The following is a 10,411-nucleotide window of genomic DNA, read 5'->3' as shown; positions in this document are numbered from 1 at the left end:
ACTGTGTTCTTGGGGACCTTCAATGCTGCAGAAATGTTTTGGTACACTCCCCCAGATTGGTGCCTCGACACAATCCTGTCTCGGAGCTCTACGGTCAATTCCTTTGACCTCATGGCTTGGTTTTGGCTCTGACATACGCTGCCAACTGTGGAACCTTATATAGACAGGCGTGAGCCTTTCCAAATCATGTCCAATCAATTAAATTTACCACAGGTGGACTCCAATCAACTTGTATAAGCATCAAAGATGATCAATGGAAACAGGATGCACCTGAGCTCAATTTCTTATAAGTTTTGTGCTATGATATAATAGCAGTCAGTTAACATGACCTTCTTGAATTATGAAGCCTTTATGTATTGTTTTTGTATATTACATAAATTATTCAATTCACAAAAAGTGATGTTAGCTGATTAAGATGATCTCATTAAACAAAATGTATAAAATCTCCTAAGCCTGTGTATACCAAAGACCTTATTTTCAGCATTTATCCAAAAACACCATTAATTTTCTTCATAGGCTTTGTCCAACGAACCTTGGCGGAGTTAGTGCCTACAAAAAGACACTGTCTTTCCCTCTATTACCGACTGCACCCACTCAACCTAAGGTTAAATACTATTTTTAGTACTGTTACACCATCCTGATAAATATTTTACCAATAACTCTTCCCCTTGTTATCACCAGACTACATAAACAAAAAGGCAACAAAGTCAGAAATAAGTAATTGTTGAACATTTTATTTGTATCAATAAAATAGTAGCTCAAAATTACACATGAAGCAAAGTATGCTCTACTTTAAAAAAAAAAAATACTAACAGAACAGTGACTGCAATGAATATTCTACTGACATCTTTAAGAACCATGATCGTAGGGGGTTGCAACAGTGTAAGACCAATTTCCTATGTGAAGTAATGAGGTTTCTTTACGTTGATGCCATACTCAGAAAGGGCAGGGGAGAGGTCCTCCATGGTCAGTGTGTACTTCTTGTCATGCTTTGGGAGGAAAGAGGTGGGAGGACAGAGTGAGAAACCAATCAAAAAGATCCAAACAGCATTCATTCTTGTGCATCTCACATTAACAACAGTTCATGTGTTCATTTCATGGGAAATGGAAAAAGAGCCTGTGACGAGACTTCCGGTTTTGGACGTTAACCAAGGCGACACTCCATCTTAACATTTACTGGATTGGTTGAACAGGGCAGAAGAGAACCTCCCCCGACCGTTTTTCTCTGTCTGGACCAGTAAGAAAGAAACGCTGCTCATGTGTTTCTTTTACGCCTGCAACGTTAGGTTAGAAATGTACTAACCTTTGTCTTGTTCCTGGAGCTCCCCGAGGCAGTTCCCTTCATTTTACAGTGCTGCAGGGCATCGTTAGCGATGTCTGAGATGAACTTCTGAGCCGCGAGGGAGACTAGACGGATTCTGAAAATGATGGACATAAATAATGTTTACGTTTGGCGCTCACGTGGGTTAGTATTGAATTGAACTGGTGTAAAAGCTGAAATAGATGGAGAGGACTCTTGGCAGTTAAGGAGCTAAGAGACATGCTTACATTCGCGGATCAGACGCCTCAAAGCCGGCCCGGTTGAGATAGTAGCCTGTCACTGCATCAGGGATCTGGCGAAAACATGGTAGAGGTTGAACTGAAGTCATTCCAATGTGTATTTTTTATTTTTTTGGTACACTAGCATCTCACAATTGACCAGAGGACATTTACATGCTAAGTGAATCAGAGGCACCTGTTAACTACATAACCCAAATATGCATTATGTATATGGACCAAGCGACTGTTGACATCAGCCTAGGTATGTGAAAAAAGTAATGTACATTTGTATTTTGTTGAACTAACATTAGTCCAATTAAGGGGGTTTGACTCACTGTAGGAGTGTAGTCCTCCAATTGCATAAGAAAGTCAGCCAGTGGTGTGGTTGTGATTACAGGCTTCACATCGCCGTTGGCAATGCCACTAGGCACATACACGCCGTTGGACACGGATGTGCCAGATGGTGTGGCCATGGCAGCTGTGGTTGGGGCTGAAACAAATAAAGAGAAATACAATGTTTAATATCTTTCTAAATGTAGCTAATATGTTGATAGCCAAGGTCCAGCAGTCGTCTAAGCCGTTGTTTCACAAAGCAGCAAGCAATGAACAGAGCTAGCTCTAAGATGGTTCTCAAGTTCTGCACAGGGCTATATGGTATGGGCTACTGTACTTAAAGAATTTCGACAAAAGTTCTAACCTAACTACAGTAGATAGCAGACCATAAATTAGTGTAACCATGTATAGAGCCAGCTCATAACCTCAAAACTCGTCTGAATACTTACAATTACTTACGGCAACCGAGGGTATGCTGCTGACGTTAATTGCTGCATTGTTGTTAGTGAGGCAATTATTGGATGTCGAGGAATTTGAAGAGCCCCCTGTTATGACTGGCTGTGGAGTATCAACGTTCATGTTTATTGCTGGCTGCACCGCAGTTCGCTTTGTAAAATGGCCAAAGTAACAAAATGAAGTTTGCTTGCTGAAGTGAAAGGGTTCAATTGAGTGCCAAAAAATAAAATGTTACGATAGTTTATAGGCAAATAAAGAAAAGTAAGATCATTCATCCACTATAACCGTGTTAGCCTGCGAAACAGTTTCTTATTTTTTTTCACGTTCGTGTGCTTCGAATTCAAAGTCCGGCGTAAACATGTCTTGTGCTTCTAATAGTTCCACCCAGGACAATATGCGCAGACTTTCATTCACCATGGCGAATCGATTGGACACACTGAAGAAGACACCACGTCAAGGTAGGTCGTCTATCAGTTTATCTACTGTAGCTTATATTGTATGCAAACGTTTCTAGAATAAATATATAGATTAAGATCGTTCTGATTTTCACGTTTTATGAACACAGTCAAAGATAAACTCTCACTGGCATGTAGCCCAAAGGCCGGTAGGTGGCGATATTGAGTCGTACGATGAAACGACCTAATAGAGCGCGACAGTTACTAGTCCTTTAAAATGATGTACCTCTCAAATCACATTTTATTTGTCACATGCGCCGAATACAACAGGTGTAGACGTTGCCGTTAAATGCTTACTTCTGAGTAAGAATGGTTGCAATAAAGTAAATACTAAACTCTTGAGAAGTTTGTCTCTTTATTTAACAAGTCAGTTAAGAACACATTGTTATTTACACTGACGGCCTACCCCGGCCAAACCCAGACGATGCTGGGCCCATTGTGTGCGGCCCTATGGACGGTCGGATGTGATACAGGTTTCCTCAGTGGGTCGTGGCAGATAGGTTGCCAGCATCCTCCTTTATATGGCCTCACAGGTCTCCATAATGCACTGAGACACTGTCTGGAATCCAAGATGATAGGTAAAGGCCAGGTTGCAAATAGAGTCTCCAGATGCCAAGTACCTGTAATGACAAAATAAATGTTTTGCTATTGGTTAGCATTCATGTATATTTTACTCTTCATAGATGTTGAATTGCGCAAAACCAGATGGAAGTCCCTCTGTGTGTCACGCCCTGACCTTAGAGAGCCTTTTTATTTCTCTATTTGGTTAGTTCAGGGTGTGATTTGGGTGGGCATTCTAGTTTGTCTATTTCTTTGTTGGCCGGGCATGGTTCCCAATCAGAGGCAGCTGTCTATCGTTGTCTCTGATTGGGGATCATACTTAGGCAGCCATTTTTCCCCACCTTCAGTTGTGGGATCTTGTTTGTGTGTAGTTGCTTTCTGCACTGCATATAGCTTTACGTTCGTTTTGTAGTCATTTAAAATAAAAGTATAATGTACGCCTACCACGCTGCACCTTGGTCTCCTAACAACGGACGTGACACTTTTTTAAGGCATCTACGGAAGGCCCCATTTATTTAAAAAGATTGCAGTCAGAGTGTAGTATAACAGCAGTACACTGCAATATAACTGCAGTATGCTGCAATACTGTGTCCAATTGACTGAGGCAAATCAGCATTTGCAAGACAGGTTGCCTCGAGTGGAAAATAGGTCAGCATAAAAATAAAAAGTCAAATGTGTTTAAGTAAACTTTAGAAATCTCAGCAAGACAAATGACTTCGGGCAAATCAAATCCAGTTGTGTATACATTATTCTTAGATCCACAGCCATGGTGTTGAACATTCGTAAATTCCTCAGTTATTCTGCGCTGGCACACTCAGGTGAGAGTGCTCTGAAATCGGAGCAAATAGCCAGAGCGAATTTACGAATTTACTATCGACAGTTGTTGCAATGACATTATGAACATTCTATTGAAATGGTTACTTGCATAGTGGAGTCTTTTGTTTAGACATGTAGCAAGCTAAACAATGAACCATAATCCGAACTCATGACGTTACTACCCTGCATGAATCTGCAGGTAACTAACCAACCAGGTTCAACTAGCAATGCAAATGGCTCTAAGATGCAAACAATATAACTACACAGATCCTACACGTGCCGTTAGTTAACTAGCTAACAGTACACTTTACCTTGAAATCAAAACTACTTTCTGACAATTAGAAACGTGTAATATCTGAAAATGTAGCTAGCTAGGCTATCTTACCCATACACATGGATGGACGCTTCTCCCTCGGTCACGGATGCCATGGTTGCCTTTAGTTTGACGTTTTAATCCGGAGACAGGTGTTTTATACAACAGCCTTCTGTGTGTTCTCTTTGACTCCATCTGCATATTTGCAATCAAACGCCAGTATTTTCTCCATCTCCTACGACCTACGTGATCATACTCTAATTAGGTTGGAGTCATTAAAACTCATTTTTCAACCCCTCCACAAATTTCTTGTTAACAAACTATAGTTTTGACAAGTCGGTTAGGACATCTACTTTGTGCATGACACAAGTCATTTTTCCAACAATTGTTTACAGACAAATTATTTCACTTATAACTCACTGTATCACAATTCCAGTGGGTCAGAAGTTTACATACACTAAGTTGACTGTGCCTTTAAACAACTTGGAAAATTACACAAAATGATGTCATGGCTTTAGAAGCTTCTGATAGGCTAATTGACATCATTTGAGTCAATTGGAGGGGTCCCTGTGGATGAATTTCAAGGCCTACCTTCAAACTCAGTGCCTCTTTGCTTGACATCATGGGAAAATCAAACGAAATCAGACAAGACCTCAGAAAACAATTGTGGACCTCCACAAGTCTGGTTCAACCTTGGGAGCAATTTCCAAATGCCTGAAGGTACCACATTCATCTGTTCAAACAATAGTACACAAGTATAAACACCATGGGCCAAGCAGCCATCATACTGCTCAGGAAGGAGATGCGTTCTGTCTCCTAGAGATGAATGTACTTTGGTGCGAAAAGTGCAAATCATTCCCAGAACAACAGCAGAGGACCTTGTGAAGATGCTGGAGGAAACAGGTACAAATGTAAGGAAGAAGCCACTGCTCCAAAACCGCCATAAAAAGGCCAGACTACGGTTTGCAACCGCACATGGGGACAAAGATTGTACTTTTTGAAGAAATGTCCTCTGGTCTGATGAAACAAAAATAGAACTGTTGGCCATAATGACCATCGGTATGTTTGGAGGAAAAAGGGGGAGGCTTGCAAGTCGAAGAACACCATCCCAAACGTGAAGCACGGGTTGGCAGCATCATGTTGTCGGGGTGCTTTGGCGCAGGAGGGACTGGTGCACTTCACAAAATAGATGACATCATGAGGAAAGGAAAATTATGTGGATATATTGAAGCAACATCTCAAGACATCAGTCAGGAAGTTAAAGCTTGGTCGAAAATGGGTCTTCCATATGCCACGAGGCATTGTGGATCTAAGAATAATGTATACACAACTGGATTTGATTTGCCCGAAGTAATTTGTCTTGCTGCAAAAATCAGTTCTAACTTGTGAATAAAATTCAACAAATCGTCTATATAATATGGAGTATGATTTTTTTACATTCTGAAAAATAAAATACGAATGTGAAAATTGATCACTGTCAATTAGTGTTGACTCTCCATAAATCATACCCCACTAAGCATTTGACGTCTTTGGGACATCTTTCTTTGGTCCGGACCAAATCTGAACCAATGTGTTCAGAATGTGAACAAGATCAGGAAAAAATACCCATGTCAGCACCAGGTATAAACAGGGTTTATGTTTGAGTGTAGACATTTGAGTGTATGCATTCTCTGAAAATGTTCTTCCTGCAGGTGACCAGTGCTACCTGTAGCAGACTGGTCTGGGCTATCACTTTTGTCTCAAACCCCTGTACCACTGACCATGACCAGGATGGATGAGAATATGGTAGTGAAAGTTGACTGCCAGGACTGGTTGTTGTATTAGCAGCAGTCATTTATTTAGTTTATTTGGACAGGGACAATATACAACAAAAACATACATTTTTTTGAAGTGAAAAGTGATGAGTTGCACCAGTTAGCTAACAGCTCATTCACATCTGCAGTCCCCTTAGATTTGGCAATACAAGGCCTGTGTTAATTACCAGTAATTATATAGTATATAGTTTGGAGATCATGAGGGGCACGCACAGTTTGTAGAGCATGAGGGGCACGCACAGCCTGTATGCCTACCTGCCTCTTTCCCACTTTATTTTAATCCCAAAACAGGGCAGGATGTCAAGATTAGAGGAAGATTACTTTTTTTTCCATTGTACACAAATGGAAACTTTTGTTGTGCTTTGTCCCTTCCCCTCTGAAAAAAATGCATAGGCCTTACACAGAGGTTGAAGCAAGGGCGCACATGGAGCAATTTTAGGGGTGAACTGAAGGGCCTTAGGGATTCGAACTGGTGACGTGGATCACTGACCCGCCTCTCTAACCTCTAGGCTACCAGTCGCCCAAATACAATTTGCAAAATATAATTCAACCCACATAATTACACAATTTTCACAATTATTCAGTGTGACCAAAGATTATTTATTATAATGACAAGATAGTCGAGTAACCACTCTAACAATTAAAAAACATGTCCTCAAAGATAGAAGGCAAGCGGGAGGAGGCGAGATCAGGTGGGACCGTTCTTGCCAATGAGCGGGCAGAATCTCACAGTGAAGAACAGGCACAACTCCGATACAAAGTCGTTTTTTTATGTTGCCGAAATGCCACGTGCGTCCACTTATATCAGTGCATTCATAACAACCTAAACATTACGAAACTTCTATTCGATCAAATAAGCCTCACGTAGAAAATGTGAAGTAAAAAATTGTGTTGATCAAATTCGACACGCATTGATTCCTCACTTCGCGGTCTTATTTTAGTGGACAGCTTTTGTGCGGAGTACACCCTCTTGCTTTGCCTCTTCCTCTCTGAGTCCCCAGTCATGTGACACCTGATAAAAATGGCCACCTTCGTGTTTTGATTAATAATACTTTTATGTTTGTTTCATTCTTCGTAGAATTTGAATAGATAACACACATTTAGTAGGAAACTGTTTTTCCCCCTTTAAATTTATGACAATCAATACAAACTGCTATTTGTTATACGAGTTAGACTATGCACATTTGTGTATATTATATAGAAAGCTAGCTAGTTGGCTGGCACAATAAGTAAACTAAAGCTAGCTGAAAGTAAAGGATAAACGATGGAGTTGAGTGCCGACGAGGTAAGGTAACGTCTAAATGTTAACTACAATTAGTTTAATACAATATGTGTCAACGAAAGTTACTGCTTGTGGTCGTGATTATCTGTGCAAGACCATGTCGTTATCTTTTCAAAGCCTAACGTTAGCTAACTAGCTGATATTAGATTGGCTAACTAGCTGAGTCTCTAACGTAACGCATTGAGGATCCGCAGATGTAATTGTTAGCTAACAACACGCATCTTCGCATGACACGAGCCTTTTCGATAATAATAAGGGTTTGGATACCTTGACGTCTATTAATGCGACATACCATCGTAATACTGGATATTTAGCTAGTTAGCCCACCTAATCTAGCTAGATAACATATTAACTAACAGTATCTAACGCAGAAGGCCACCATGTGCAACCCAATCAAGCCAGTTTAGCTGCTTACCGATTAGGTATCTAACTAGTTCTGTAACTAGCTAGATGCCATTTTCTATCAGTGGTGGCTAGATTTATATGACCGTTTTACCTGCTAGCCGGTGTTATAGCCAGCTGCTCGCTAGCCAACGTTCTTGCTTGCTGTAATGGTAACGTTAGTGAAGATAAATGAGCATAAACTGTATTAATTTCAATCTAGCTGGCTAGCTAGTTATGTACGATCTAAAAACGTAAATATTAAAATTCCCTATCCAGCGTTGCCCATGATTTAATCCACATGTTTTATGTATACTAAATATGTATCACACTGATTTAATCATTATGGTTTCTAAAAAAATATCCCTGAGTGTCTCTCATATTTGGTCTGTTATACCGGTAGATAGTTAATGATGATTCAGTCTGACTAACATCTGTTCATTGCAGATCCGCAGGAGGAGACTGGCAAGACTGGCAGGAGGACAAACATCCCAGCCCAGCACTCCCCTGACGTCCCCACAGAGAGAGTCCCCCCCTGGGCCCCTTCCTGGGACCTCAGGGGCCACACCCCAGCCCTTTCCACCAGCTGCCTCACACGCACTGGGACTCAATGTCCAGAGTGTCACCCCCGCCACCTCTCCTATGGGCGCCTCTGGTATGAGCACAGACAGATTATGTTTAAAGGGATAGTGTGAGATTTAGGCAATTATGCCCTTTTTCTACTTACCCAGAGTCCAATATGTTTTTTGTTGTTGTTTTTTTAAACTTTTATTTAGAAGAGGGGTCACAATTGAGACCAGGGTCTCATTCTCAAGGGAGCTCTGTGAACATGAACACACAATTCAACATCATTACAATAAATACAAAAGATGACTCAACTATTACATCCCTCAAAATTGATCTAAACTGTCCAATGGAGACCAGCAAGTTTAGCTTCAAGCTGGCCTGAAGGCTATTCCACGAGCTGGAGGCATGAAAACTTAAAGCATTTTCCCTCAGCTCAGTGGAGACCCGTGGGACCGCCAGAACCAGCCAGTCCAGAGAGCGGGTCTGAAAAGAACTGCTTTATATACAAAAAAGCATCCAATTCTGGGCCCTTCTGTCAGAGACTCCAAGCCAATGGAACTAGATAAAATGCAGTGATGTGTATGAAAATTGTCCCCAGTGCTGAGTAATAGATTGAGTCTAAAGGTTTTAAAACGGAGGCTGCCGCATGTGGATTATATCACCATAATGAAGTGCTGGGAGAAGTGTTCAAGCAACAATCTGCCTTCTACTTTTCAAAGTGAGGCTGGTTTCATTTATTGAAATAGGGTTTATCTTAATTCTGCCCCCCCCCCCTGTTTTTCATTGTTTTAAAAGAGGGTATTCTGATTTACGATAAGCAAGTATTAATAATGGGGATATTGCTCAATTTGGTCACCTTTTAATGTGCAAATGCATATGTCCTCTGGCTAAAATCGACCCCAGCGGCACACCTTTCATAATATTGAGGAAACTGTCCATTAGTTCTTGAACCAATTGCAAGATGCCTGATCTAGGCCCATTTCAGACAAGGCCATCTGTATCAAACTCCTTCAACAGGTCAATAAATAAGGCAGCACAATGTTCTTTATGGTCTAAACAATATAGCACATCCAAGACAAGTGTAGCCGCTGAAGCGGTTAGAATTGTATGAGTTAAAGTTCTAAGCTGAGAGTTGGCCAGGGACTCAAACATTTTGGCAAGGCAAGATTGCTTGTAAATTGGACAGTAGTTATTTAGGTCTGACGGATCGCCGCCTTTGGGTAGAGGGAGGACTTGTGCCATTTTCCAGATCTTAGGGATAACCTCAGAAACACGTGTCATGCACTCATGGATACCATTTGTTTGTCTCTGCGTGTAGCTTGAAGGAAGTTGAAGGTCGTTTCATGAGCCATTGCTAACTATCTAGCTGTTCCCATGGACTTAGTCATTGCACACAAGTTCCTTCAAACTGCACGCGGAGACAAAGATGTTATCCATGAGTTCATCTGACTCTGGGGAAGTAGAAAAAAGGTCTTAATTGCCAGGACAGCGCTATCCCTTTTAAAGATGACTACAATTGATCAAAACATTCAGTAAAGCCTCAGTCTTTTGGCTGAATTTCTATAGTGCGTTATTTAGCTAGCTTTCACACAATCTCCTATGTTGGAAGTCAAACAAGTTTTGTCAGAATGCTATTTCTTGGTGTAAAGGCATTGGTGTATGCTAAATGGTGAATTAAATGGACAGCACACATGAGGCTAAACTTCAATAAAATTCCTTTATTTGCCCTGTATGGATGTTTCAGCCTCAGCCTTCTACATGCAGAGAATGCCTGTGTTTTTGTTGTCAGCCATAATTAGGAAAATGGGTCAAGTTCACAGACGTCACTGGCTAGTAAAACGCACCACTAGGGCAAAGTACTTCACTTCTTAGCCATGTTGTATTGAGTGAACAT

At 41.0% G+C, this 10,411-nt stretch overlaps 2 protein-coding genes across 3 annotated transcripts in view; one reads left to right on the top strand and one right to left on the bottom strand.

Annotated features, from left to right (window-relative positions):
• Window positions 1–714: 714 nt before the first annotated feature.
• Window positions 715–2,701, bottom strand: LOC129860437 (transcription initiation factor TFIID subunit 10-like). Its single transcript, XM_055930825.1, has 5 exons — window positions 2,322–2,701; window positions 1,875–2,029; window positions 1,549–1,613; window positions 1,304–1,418; window positions 715–989 (listed from the first exon to the last, which is right to left on the bottom strand). The coding sequence occupies exons 1-5, from the start codon at window positions 2,449–2,451 to the stop codon at window positions 897–899; spliced, it is 558 nt and encodes a 185-aa protein (XP_055786800.1). The 5' UTR covers window positions 2,452–2,701; the 3' UTR covers window positions 715–896.
• A 4,564-nt stretch (window positions 2,702–7,265) lies between these two features.
• Window positions 7,266–10,411, top strand: part of LOC129860436 (ubiquitin conjugation factor E4 B-like) — a 65,110-nt gene continuing 61,964 nt past the window's right edge. For both annotated transcript variants that reach the window (XM_055930823.1, XM_055930821.1), the window contains exons 1-2: window positions 7,266–7,572; window positions 8,398–8,605. In XM_055930823.1, coding sequence (XP_055786798.1) covers window positions 7,552–7,572; window positions 8,398–8,605 — 229 coding nt within the window. In that variant the 5' untranslated portion in view covers window positions 7,266–7,551. The remainder of the gene's footprint in view (window positions 7,573–8,397; window positions 8,606–10,411) is intronic.

This window comes from Salvelinus fontinalis, chromosome 8, assembly GCF_029448725.1.
Source record: "Salvelinus fontinalis isolate EN_2023a chromosome 8, ASM2944872v1, whole genome shotgun sequence".
NCBI classification, from domain to species: Eukaryota; Metazoa; Chordata; class Actinopteri; order Salmoniformes; family Salmonidae; genus Salvelinus; species Salvelinus fontinalis.
This window is presented reverse-complemented; position numbering and strand designations above follow the sequence as displayed.